Below are 13645 nucleotides of genomic sequence, written 5' to 3'. Positions count from 1 at the left end.
AGAGATTCCATCCTAAACCAACTACAGTCTCTGAAGTTACAAGAATAAAGTTGTCAAAGCAGCAAAGGCTATGATCAGGTTATTATGATAGGAACAGGAGTAGGCCATTCAGCCCCTCATGCTTGCTCCGCCATTTGATAAGATCATGGCTGATCTGTGATCTAACTCCATATACCCGCCTTTGGCCCATATCCCTTAATACCTTTGATTGCCAAAAAGCTATCTATCTCAGATTTAAATTTAGCAATTGAGCTAGTATCATTTGCCGTTTGCGGAAGAGAGTTCCAAACTTCTACCACCCTTTGTGTGTAGAAATGTTTTCTAATCTCACTCCTGAAAGTTCTGGCTCTAATTTTTAGACTGTGCCCCCTACTCCTAGAATCCCCAACCAGCAGAAATAGTTTCTCTCTATCCACCCTATCCGTTCCCCGTAATAGCTTATGAACTTCGATCAGATCACCCCATAACCTTCGAAACTCCAGAGAATACAACCCCAATTTGTGTAATCTCTCCTTGTAACTTAACCCTTGAAATCCGGGTATCATTCTAGTAAACCTACGCTGCACTCCCTCCAAGGCCAATATGTCCTTCCGAAGGTGCGGTGCCCAGAACTGCTCACAGTACTCCAGGTGCGGTCTAACCAGGGTTTTGTATAGCTGCAGCATAACTTCTGCCCCCTTGTACTCCAGTCCTCTAGATATAAAGGCCAGCATTCCATTAGCCTTATTGATTATTTTCTGTTGGAAATCGGGGAAGCAAACACTTCTACAAGTTCAACATTGTGACTATGAAATTTTAATACATACTTCACTGCGATTGGATTAGCAACTAAATAGTTTGTCCAGTAGTAATTTAGTATATTAATAATTTACTATATTAATAATTTAGTAGGATAAATAATTTCATGATTTTGATGAATATTTGTCTTGTTTTCAGTGTTTCTTTTAAACTAAGATTTTTGCAATTTAAATGTTTGTACATATTCATGAGAGGGCTGTTAATTGACTACAATGCAGTTATACCTGACTTCTGATGTGCCAGAAAAAACAAGACTTCAAATTGAGGCCTTTCAACAATGCCATGCAGATTTCCCCAAGCACCCGTGGAGCTTTTGAACTGAACAAGGGATAGAGTGTAACAAACTTACATGTATATTCAATATCTGAAACCCTTGTCAGTTAGTGTGCTGTATGGATTTGTGACTTTATTTGAGGAATTACGACTAATATAGTGATGAAATTCTCCATTCGTTTGTGCAAACACATTTGTATCCTAAGTTTACAGTAAAGCAACTCTGTACCACTTTGACACTCCATGTATTAAATGGAAATGCAATTACATATAATTGCAATATAATGCTAAATCTCATTTTAAATATTGTTTTAATACCATTATGTCTGAAAACACAATTTTTCAAAAGGCATTTTTTAAAAAAAAATTTTTAGTTACCTGGGATGCATTATTTTTTCTATACTGTCACATATGAGCTAGCAGTTGAAAGAATTGACTAATTGTAATTTCCGAGAAAATGATTAGAAGAAAGGCTGAATTCACATTTGGCATCTTCGGTTGTGCATACGTATATTAAAATTGGATTGTGTTTTTTTAAGATGTGCTGCAGTTTTGTTCCTGCTATTTCTTGTATAAATTGTACCGTTTTTTTTTAAATAGGGTTCTCTGTAGTAAAAAATAGCTTAAAGTGAAAATGCTGCTGCAAAAATAGTCTGCATCTTATTAAAATGGTTTGCAAACCAGCAATTGAATGGTTAATGATTTATGAAATTTTAAAGCATTTACTTTTCAAAATACCAATGATTTGCTGTTACTTATTTTAAAGTTCTACTGTTTCAGATAAAATTGCAAATTTAGTAATGGTCTGCTGCTGGAGCAGAGCCTTGCTAAACAGTAATGTTGGTGGGAGAATCAGGACTATAGTTATAGCATCTAGGAGCGCACTGAATTTGCTCTAAAAGGTCTCCATAGAACAGAGAAAGAGTGCAGAAATGCAATATTATTACATGGACTATTTCTGTGCTATATATTCTATTTGGCCCAACTGGCGTATGCCGATGTTTATACTACACATGAGCCTCCTCTCACTCGAATTATCTATTTCCTTCTCTCTCATGTATGCGTCAAGCCTTCCTTAAATGATTCACTTCTAACTGTTTCAACTACTCCATATTGCAGGGCATTCCACATTCACATCACTCTCTGTGTAAAGAAACTCTTCATGATCTGTTAGTGGCTATCTTATATTTATACCCCCTTATTTTCAACTCATTCACAGCAGAAACAGTTTCTTCATCTTATCAAAGTCCTTCATAATTTTAAAGACCTCTATCAGATCTCCTATTAGTCTTCTCTTCACTATCAAACTATTTGTAACTTTTCTAAGTTTGCTTGGATTTCATGCCACCATATTGTATGAAGTCATTAGATGGATAACATATATTCTGACATCAAATCCAAGAGAATCGGGGAAGTTTCAAATTTTCCAAATAGAAATGTGTGGTTGACAATTGTATGAGTATGAAAGTGTTTCCATAGCAAACTGATGATTCTTCAACCAAATAACACTCCTGCTTATGTGTGCTTCAGAAGTGAAGAGGTTATTTTACATTTTCCCCCATGATTCACTTTACATTCTCATAAAACATATTTGTATTGGAAAAAGTGGTTAAATTATCAGTATGTAGATTTTAATAACTGATTTAGATTATTTTTATTGTATTATATCTTAGGATTATAATTCAGCCACAACAAGGAGAGCATCATGTGATTTTCATTTTTGTAAAATTATTGATTGAGTATAGCATTTGCAAATGTACTCAACAAAAGTAGTTATAGATTATTGAATAGGCAAGATATGTTTTGTTTTAAATATTCAGAATTTCTATATATTGTGCTCTTGTGGGGAGGGTTTGGAGAACAGAGAAAACGCTTAATGTGACATTCCACCAGAAAGCTACTTACTGCGATAGTAAGTTTGTTCATTTCTGGAAAAACTTCTTTTTTTTTCTTCTTTTCAGTATATATTTAAAAAGTATGAGAAACCCTTCTTTAGCACGTTTGCCAAAACATCTATGTTTGTGCTTTACCTCATCGGATTCCTTGTTTGGAAGCCATGGCGGGAGCAATGTACCAATGGAAGACATGTTGCATTGGTAAGTAGTCCTCCTAAATGTAGGGAAATAAAGTGTGACCAGCCTTATAATCTGCATTCTGAATTACAATTTATTTACATTATTAAATGATATATAGTCAGTGTACAGCTACTACAGATAATTTACTTTAAAAGCTGGAATTGTGCAGGTTTACATGTCTAAGTTTAATAAAGGTTATATAATTTGTGGCTTCCAGTAAATCTCCTGACAAGATCTGAGTTTAACCAGTGACATAGTTTCACCCACATTAACTAAAAACACTCATGTTTGTTATTCTGAGCTCTGTAAACTGGAATGGATTTATCAGAACAATGCCTATACAGGAATGTGTTATTAATTGCTAGTCATTTTAGCAGATGTACCAAAGGCAACTTTATCAACATGGTTTGCTGTTTCCTGGTACCTCCTTATTAACTTTTTCAATCTTTTAAGTTTGCAGATGCTGAAAGTTATCTTGCAACCTGTACTACAGACACTAGTGTAAATGATTCCTTGGTGAGTATTCAGTATTGCAAGTGACCGTACATGTATACTGTTAATTCAGACATCAAAGCTTTCATTCAAATGGTAGTTCGGTAATTTATATCATTTGTTAGCAGGAACATATGAGTTCATTGGGTCTTCAGTTTTGAGCCTTGGTAGTTAACTGTCTAAAATGAACTAGCTTGGGCAATGAATTTCAATAGCTGCTGTTTGTTTCACTTCAATGTTGCTGTTTCATTTACAGATGGTAATTGATGTAGTCAATAACTTTCTTTTCACTACACCCACTTGTAAGAGGATATGTTAAATTACAAAAGAAAAGACAAAATTGAATGATTAAAGGGGAGGGGAAAGCTAGGTCACATGCTCATGGGTATTATGCTTTATTCTAGAGAATGATAGTCCATAGCATTTGATAACACTGTTTAAAATATGCTAGCAGAAACTTCCGAAGAAATTGTAATCAATTGCATGGACCATCTGAAAAGTTATGCATTTCAATAGTTTCAGCCCTTTTCACAACCCATGTAAATTTTAGCTTAATTTTGCTACCAAATTCCTTGTATTTGTTCTAAAAATGTTGGATGTAACATTTTATAAGAATTTACGGTTCAAATATTATGAAGACTATTGTTATCAAATGTCTGTATTTTTCTAATTTAACTATTATGTAGAGACTACTCAACTATATAAGATGCATTGTACAATATACATGGAATCATATGAATTGTTGAAGTATACTACCCCTTATGACCCAGTGTTTTGACTTGATACTCAAATCCCATATACATTGCGAACAGTGAAACCAAGCCTTTTGAAACCTCAGGAGACAGGACAGGAGTAGGCCATTCAGCCCCTCGAGCCTGCTCCACCATTCAATTAGATCATGGCTGATCTGTATTTTAACTCTATCTACCCGCCTTAGATCCATAACCCTTAATGCCCTTACCTAACAAAAATCTATCAATCTCAGTCTTGAAAGATTTTTGGGGGAGGGAATTCCAGATTTCTTCTACCCTTTGTGTGAAAAGTGGTTCCTGCTTTCCCTCCTTAATAAATGGGAGGATACTGAGAGGTGTAGAGGAAGAGAGGGACCTTGGAATGCATGTTCACAGATCCCTGAAGATAGCAGGACAGGTAGACAAGGTGATTAAGGCGGCATATGGGATACTTGCTTTTATTAGTCGAGGCATAGAATATAAGAGCAGGGAGGTTATGCTAGAACTATATAAAACACTAGTTAGGCCACAGCTTAAGTACTGCATACAGTTCTGGTCACCACATTACAGGAAAGATGTGATTGGGCTAGTGAGGGTACAGAGAAAGGTATATGAGGATGTTGTCAGGACTAGAGAATTTTAGCTATGAGGAAAGATTGGATTGGCTGGGGTTGTTTTCTTTGGAACAGAGGGGGCTGAGGGGTGACTTAATTGAGGTATATAAAATTATAAGGGACCTAGATGGAGTGGATAGGGAGAACCTATTTCCCTTACCAGAGAGGTCAATAACCAGGGGGCATAGATTTAAAGTAACTGGTAGAAGGATTAGAGGGGAGCTGAGGAAAAAAAATTTCACCCAGAGGGTAGTGAGGGTCTGGAACTCAATACCTGAAAGAGTGGTAGAGGCAGAAACCCTCATTGCATTTAAAAGGTACTTGGATATGCACTTGAAGTAGTATAACCTACAAGGCTACGGACCAAGTACTGGAAAGTGGGGTTAGGCTGGGTAGCTCTATTTCGACCGGCACGATGGGCCGAATGTCCTCCTTCTGTGCTGTAAACTTTTCATGTTAATAGCCTAGCTCTAATTTCTAATTGCTGCATGCAAACGAGGGCCTCATAAATATTCAAACATCAAAGTCCAGTGGCGTCATTCGGACCACAATGCGACTTTGACCCTGGGTTGTGCGGGTTGCACACAGTGCTGACTGTACCAAGGAAAGCTGGTAGCAGATGGAGCCAGACAGAAGCGCCCAAGCAATGTAGGTTTTTTAAAAATTTGTAATGGTTTCCTTGTGGGCCAGGAGGAGCTGGAGTGATTCCCACAAGGAAACCTTGGGCCTGCTCTGGCCCAGGCTTCCCCTCTCCCTCGACCACAGGGGCCTCTCGCCCCTCATCCCAGTGACTGTACCTTGGTGCCAGTCACTGTCCCCTGCATTGGCCTCATGTCGCCCGGCTTCCAGCACATTCCCACCAGCTTCAGGCGGGAGACTCGGCTCCAGGATGGTAATGAGGCCTGGGGTTAAAATGACCTGGGCCTTTCGCCGGCTCAACTGTGCAAGCCTGTCACTTGCTTCGGTCCCCGCACACTGCACTTACGCCCCCAATTAAAATTGGGTTTCTATTGTTCCTTTCGAGTTTCAATATTGAAAATAGATTGATGAAGGTTGTATGGATGGATGGTGCAGTGCATTGGAACTCCAACATGTGAGATGGAACCTGTATTTGAATCTACAATCTCCCCTACGTTGTTTAGTCTTTCAGCTGTACCACACTGGCTGTATGCAAGGTAGATACAGAGTACTTATCTGCAGGGGAGTAGGGAGTTGGAAGTAGTCTTTCTAGGGAAGAGTAATGCTGGGCCCTTCTCGCTTATCTCCTAGAAACCAGTTCAAAAGTCACATAAGTGGAAGCCTCGTAGCGAGTTTTTCCATTTTCCAAATAAAAAAGAGAAAATTGGGATCTATGGGGTAGATGAAACTACATTGAATAAATGAAACCCATATCTGTTTCTTCACTGTTAACAGCACGCTGTCTAAAAACCAAAACTTTTAAAAATTGTTTTTGCAATAGAGATTTAAACCCAAAGTATTTAATTTTTCAAGATTGAATAATCTAATGCAAATCATCTGAAAATCTTAGTGTTACTTACACTTTCTAATTATTATTGTTTCTTGAAGAGTTCTGTTTATCTTGTCACTAGAACATTTATTTCTAATTTGTTTTGCAGAGTGAACCACTGTACATCCCAGTGAAGTTTCATGATTCAGCCAATGAAAAAGTCAATAATGACAATATCGCAGGTAGGTTTTACCAGTGGCTTTTAGTTTGAGATACGTAATCAACATGAAATGAAGACCAATGTAAGGATTAGATCACTTTGATAAAAGTATGTCACAGTCCCATTCACTAATCACTCATGTGACCTACATTGGCTCTCGGTCCACCATTTTAAGATTCTTTTCCTCATGTTCAAATTCCTCCATGGCCTCATCCCTCCTTATCCTGTAACCTCCTTCAGCCCTACAACCATCAAGGAATTCTGCGTTTCTCCATTTGTGGCTTCTTGTGTATCCCCCTCTTCCTTCGCCACACCATTGGAGGCCGTGCCTTCAACAGTCTAGGCTCCAAGCTCTGAAATTCCCTCCCTAAACCTCTACGCCCCTCTCTCCTCCTTCAAGGTGCTCCTTAAAACCTACTTCTTTAACCGAGCTTTTATTCACCCATCCTAATATCTCCTACTTTGGCTAGGTCAATTTTTGTCTCATTACGCTCCTGTGAAGTGTCTTGGGAGGTTTTACTGCCTTAAAGGCGTTATATAAATGCAAGTTGTTGTTGAGAATAAAACAACAAAACAGCTCACATTTATATAGTGGCTCTCTCTGCCCTACCTTAGCGATCTACCCCTGCCTTTTCATCCCTGCACAAACCCTCCTCTGTTCCAAAACTAGGCTTCTCACCTCACAATGCCTGCTTTCCATCATTGGTTGCTGCTTGTTCAGCCACCATGCTCCTGCCCTCTGGAATTCTCCCATTTACCTGTTTTCTTTACCCCATCCCAGCCAACCTTTCCATTTCTCTCTCCTTTCCCCATCCTGGGTGACCACAATGTCCTTTTTCTCCTTTATTATAAAGTAGTATGAGCCGTTGTTCTGCATATGAGAAGCGCAGTATGAATACTTCATTGTGATTCTTGTTTTTCTCACATTGAACCTAAAATAGCCAAAAATCTATTATCCAATTATAACAATTCCCTCTTCATAGAACTACTATACTATTCAGTGTTATTATCAGAGTTATCTAACAACAGAGTTGCTTAAATGGATTCTGTCTGAGTTCCAAGCAGATTAAAAATCTATATGCAGCATTCCATTAACTGTGCAGCTGATGCCCCATAACTTCAATTTGAAACGAAGCACCTCCAAGCCACAAGCTGTAATATTGTCTGACGATCAGGAACCTTCCTTCTGAGAAGAGGCTTACGCAGCTCTACTGTCATTATCCAGCCTTTGCCAACTACAGGAGAAGTGCTGGGAAAGGCTTTACTTGATGTCTTCCACACAAGGCCACTACATAATTTAATCTCTGCGTCTGCAAATCAATGGCATCTGAAGTTGAAGGCAAGGATTCATTCTTGAGTTGATGTCTGCAGAATAGATTGTCATGCTTTGTCAATATTAGGTGGTGCTGATGCATTATAAAGACGACAAAGGCCTGAATGCTCTTTTGACTTGTGTCCTATGCTACATCGCTCTAACCTAGGTCAGCAAAGGCAGGATCGTAAATATCTTTGCACTTGTGTAATTATTTCCAGGCTTTCTTTTCGAGTGTAGCTGAAAGCATTTGTATTGTCATATTCAGGATGTCTGGTTATGACCCATTTCAGTTATTTTTCACATCAGTCCTCAACTACAATTTATGAACAGACATCTTTGGAAAAAAATAAATGCATAACATAGCCACATATGTACCTGGAGAGTTGACTTACACTTGGGTGATCTTCTGATGCTTGGACATTAAGAATCATCCTTAAATCTGCCTCTTCTTGCTGTTGGACAGACTGTGAACAGCGACTTCAGTGCCTTTGGAGATGATTTTGACAAAAAGGCATTGAGAAAGCTACCATCAGTCATGAGCTGCTGAGATGGCAGGAATGTTGATGTAGCTCTCTGCATCATCGCTGCGAGAAAAAAAGGCTGCAAGGACTGTTGCTTTGCTGATGGGATAATCCATTGTTTGGATACCGGTATACGTCGGTTCTGGATCTTGACCTCCCAAGTTTTGTGGTCCAAAGGCCTGCCTCATAAAATGAGGTTTTTTTTTGTAAGGACTACATTTATTCTCTAACCCCTTTACGTGCTTGGTTACTTCATGGACCTATGATACAGTGATGCATGTTATCAACAAGTGCACCAAATGTCTTGGCATTGCAGTTTCTTAACATCTGGATAACAACAATGCTATCAAAGAAATAAGCTGCTATAACACAAGAATGCTTTTGTTTGTTTTCCTCATGGATCCTCTGGGACTGTTAATAAGTAAAAACAGTCTGCAAATCTACATCATATGCACTTGAACCAACTAGACCAAAGAATCTGTGATTAATGCCACAGTTTTTTGACTCGTAAGATTTATCAAAGATTGTTGCTTTGTGTGAGTTTGTTCAACTTGGGTAAAGGATCAAAGAAGCTGATAGCATGTGTGTTCAAACTGACTTATGATTTTTTTTCATGGCAACTTTCCCAAGATTATAGAATCTCAATATAAATTGGCCACTTCTGGTGGAGTGATAACACCTACATAGTCTCCATCTGGCAAACTAAGTGGATTTTCAAGTTATTAATCAGGTGGTAATTAATGTTTTGAACATCCTCTTCAAAGTCTGCTTTCTTCCAAGTGCTGCCTCTTTATAACAAATATTGTATCATCATCAACCATTCTTCATATTTTCAAAAGATCTGTTCTGATGTAACGACTAATCAACTACATTTATTTTGCATTGAGAAGCCAATGATTCTTCTGTAGTTTTGTTATCTCAGTTCAAAGTCCATTCCAAAGACCTGAACAAATGTTGTTGCTTGCAGTTAGATTATTTCCCAATGGAAACTGCTGCTCGATTTCAACTCACTTGTCAGAGAGCTTTTGTATGACACAAGGTAAACAGTAAGGCAGTAAATATGGTTTACTTTGTCGAAAGCAAAGAAATAGAGAATCATTCTTACTATTGTATCAAAATGAAGGATCAACAGACCACTTCCACCTGCTTTGATCATCAGTGGAAACCATACTATGTCAATATAATTATCACAGAACTGGAATAATTTTGATTGCTCATGACCTTCCTTACAGTATGCATCTAAGATATTTGGTAACCTCCTGTTCTATTCCCTCATCACCAATGCCCTCTCCTTCCCCCTTTCCTCTATCTTTCTTCCCCCTTCACTCTTTCTTTGACAACTCATCTTCTATTTTCTTTCCTATTCCCCCCCCCTATCAGCCTGATCTAAAAATATTTTAGTACAATTATCATACCGAGAAACCAGAGGACTCGTCTGGACGGGAGTAGAAGGGAGGCAGGAACAGCCGCCCAATGGCTGGGAGATCAGCATGCAGAGAAAAGTGGGTGGGAGAAGTGATGATGGTATCAGCAAATGAGGGATGCTGACTATTTCAATAACCGGCTGAAAACAGTTAGAGCGAGGGTTGTGAAAAAAAAAGAAAATGTTTTAATTTAAACATGTAAATATCAATTCTGTTTAATAGAATAGTCCTCCACAGCGCTACCTAAACTCAGGACAGATCTTGAAGGTAAATAGGAAACATTGCCACCTACCTTTGAGACCAAGTAATAAAATACTCACTAAGTAAAATCAATAGAACAATGGGAAAATATGATGGGTATAGTGTGCTGGAAATAGCATGACACAAGTGTGACTGACAGAAAAAAGTGCCAGTTGCAGGAAGTAGGAGTTATACAACAAGAATTGCATGCAGGTGCAAGACTTTTAATATATAAATAAACAAAGGTGTCAATAGTAAAACTGCTCTTGACAGAAATTCTGATTTCACATTGCAACCTCATTGATCCTCAAAGGGACCATGGCCTGGAGTTTGAAAACCTTTTGTTTCGACTAACTGTATGGGAATCAACACGAAGGACCAATCCTATTGACATCCATAAATTGGCACTTTCACGCAGGAGGTCACTAGATTGCAATTGAGCAAAATTTCTAACCTTTTTATCCCTACAGGCCCAGGGATATCAAGGCTAATTGTTGTGTTTCCATTCTCTTTGCCCCACCACCACCACCTCAGATGCGATCAGCTACCCTAACAAAGACCTGGGAAAACCTGAGACCTTCATAGTCTGTATGAATCAGTACCTGAGCCATCAGCAAGCGGAGAGGATGGAAAATAGATTTTTTTAAAAAAAAATCTCTGCTTTCATCTGTTTGTTTCTTTTTCCACCTTGCCCTTCAACCCCTGAAAGCTTAACATTATGTGGTACTATTTCCTTAAATTACTTCATTACAGAATATAATTTTGCGCTGTGAACCTGTGTCTGTTCACTCACATGGAGAAGCACTGGTCAAAATATCTGCTTAAAAGAAATTGTCAAAATATCACACATCTTTTTGTCTGAAATTATTTTTTTTTTAAAAGTCTTCTTTTTATTTATAGCTTTAAAAAAAACACGTGTTAGGTTCAGTAATATTATGGAGGTGCGGCAACTTCCTGCCCACCACGCACTTGAAGCAAAACTCTCTCGGATGTCCTATCCAGCAGCAAAGGATCATGAAGCAGTGCTGAAATCTGTTGGCAAACTAACAATATCACAAGTAGCAAAAATCAGCTTTTTCTTCTGTTTTGTGGTTAGTACATTTTATTAAGTCATAACTTCTTACAACTATTCCACGCAATAGATTAAAATAATTTAGCTGTACTAAAAATTTGAAGGGTAAACCATAATAATTTTTCAAAAGGTGGTGAGGACTTTATATATACAATATGTTTCATGACTTTTTTAGTCCTCTTTGGAAAACTACATGTAGATACATTCTTCACTATATTAAACACTGGATTTGCATTAATTGTATACCAACAAGTTAAAGTATATTGTGATTGGCTTATGCTCAAAGTAATGTTTAATATGTGCTTGTAAACAAATATCACCAGTGTAGTTTAGTTTATTGTGTTAGGGAACATTTAAAAGTAAATGCTATTCAGATTAAGACAATATTAGCTTTGTAAATAGGTGCCTCTATCAAAATGTTTATAATTTAGTTCAGGCACATTGATATTAAATAGTTGAACAAGTTGACTGTTGATGCAACAGAAAATAAATTGTATGCAAGAACATTTTCTGTATTATTTTAAAATTGTAATGATAGATTGATCTTATTAAATTCATTTTTATACCTGAGAGCCTTCAGCAATATTAGATCTTTATTCGCCACTTTGTGGCAGACCATTTGTGTCACCTTACTGAAGGTACTTATGTGGCACAAAACAATTATGTCTGTCTTTAATTGTTCAATTATTTTTTCAGTGGTTTCTGGCAAACTTTTCCTATCAGGAAGCACTGTCTGATACTCAGGTGGCTATTGTTAACATTTTGTCCTCGACTTCCGGTAAGTTGTGTGTTAATAGTCTTACTCTTGTCCTTTGCATTGTACTGAATAAGAATTGCTTGATTCATGTCAGCTAATACAAGGCAGAGTTAGGTTTTGCAGAATTCATGATATTTTGCTTTACGGTACACTAGCAAAATCTTAGCTCATGTTGCTGTATAGTCAGAACACAATGTCTCATCGTAATGTCTCATCATAAACCAGATCATAGGAACAGGAGTAGGCCATTCAGCTCCTTGAGCCTGTTCCATCATTCAGTTAGATCATGGCTGATCTGCACCTTAACTCCCTTTACCTGCTCAATATCTCTGATACCCTTACCTAACAAAAATCCATCGGTCTCTGTCTTGAAAATTTCAATTGATCCACCATCCACAGCCTTTTGGGGAGAATGTTCCAGATTTCCACTATTTTTGTGTGAAAAAGTGCTTCCTAATTTTACTCCTAAATCGCCTGGTTCTAATTTTAAGATTATACCCCCTTGTTCTGGATTCCCCCACCAGAGGAAATAGGTATGATGCAGAGAAACTATCAAATCCCTTTATCATTTCAAATACCCGCATTAGAACACCCCTTTATCTTCTAAACTCATAGGAAAACCAGCCAAGTTTATGTAACCTGACCTCAGGATTTAACAATTTAAGCTCTGGTATCATTCTGGTGAATCTGCACTGCACCCCCTCTAAGGCCAATATAACTTTCCTGAGTTTGGTTGCCCAAAACCTAACGCAGTACTCCAGATGGCGTCTGACTGAGGCCCCGTAGATTTGAAGCATCAATTCCTCACTTTTTTGAATTCCGACCCCCTTGAGATAAATTACAACATTCCATTCGCCTTTTTAATTATTTGTTGTACCTGTGCACTAGCTTTTAATGATTTGTATACATGGACACCTAAATTCCTTTGTTCTTCCACAGCTCCTAATCTCTCACAAATCAGAATATTTTCTTAAATGAACTTTCTCAGATCCAAAGAGGATGACCTCACACTTGCTCCCCATTGACTCCACCTGCAATAGTTTTGCTCACTCACTTAGTCTAGCTAGGGCACTTTGTTACTTCCTGCTCCTATATATACAACTTACCATACCTCCTAACTTAGTATCATCTGCAAACCTGGGTATACAACTCCATTCATCGAAGTCAATACTATATATACTGAACAGCTGAGGCCACCGTACAGATCCCTGGGGAGCACCACTTGTCACATCCCGTCAATCAGAGAACGTTCCCTTTATCTCTACTCTCTGTCTCCTACTTCCCAACCAATTACCAACCCATGTCCCAAGGCTACCTCCAATTTTGTGCACTCTCCTTTTTGCTAATAATCACTTGTGCATAATCTTTTTTAATTCCTTCTAAGTCCATGGAAAGAACATCCATAGACATTCCCCTATCCACCATGCTAGTGACCCCCTCAAAAAATTCAACTAGATTAGTCAAGATATGACCTACCCTTCACAAATCGCTGCTGACCGGCATTGATCAGCTTGTACTTTTCCAAATGCTCAATCACTCTGTCCCTGAAGATAGATTCCACTAACTGATGATTCTTAGTTACCTGGTTTCTCTCTCCCTCCCTTCTTAAATAATGAAGTGACATCTGTAATTTTCCAATCCAAAGGCACAATTCCTGAATCTAGAG

General features: G+C 38.1%; 1 protein-coding gene across 4 annotated transcripts in view; it reads left to right on the top strand.

Annotated features, from left to right (window-relative positions):
• LOC137323596 (solute carrier family 35 member F5-like) overlaps positions 1 to 13645 on the top strand; it is a 105900-nt gene that overhangs the window by 29339 nt on the left and 62916 nt on the right. For all 4 annotated transcript variants that reach the window (XM_067987270.1, XM_067987269.1, XM_067987267.1 and 1 more), the window contains 5 exons: positions 3033 to 3167; positions 3600 to 3662; positions 6600 to 6672; positions 11051 to 11241; positions 11919 to 12000. In XM_067987270.1, coding sequence (XP_067843371.1) covers positions 3033 to 3167; positions 3600 to 3662; positions 6600 to 6672; positions 11051 to 11241; positions 11919 to 12000 — 544 coding nt within the window. The remainder of the gene's footprint in view (positions 1 to 3032; positions 3168 to 3599; positions 3663 to 6599; positions 6673 to 11050; positions 11242 to 11918; positions 12001 to 13645) is intronic.

Source organism: Heptranchias perlo, chromosome 7 (assembly GCF_035084215.1).
Source record: "Heptranchias perlo isolate sHepPer1 chromosome 7, sHepPer1.hap1, whole genome shotgun sequence".
Lineage (NCBI taxonomy): Eukaryota > Metazoa > Chordata > Chondrichthyes > Hexanchiformes > Hexanchidae > Heptranchias > Heptranchias perlo.
Note: the sequence above shows the minus strand (reverse complement) of the source record. Positions and strands in the feature narration are given on the sequence as shown.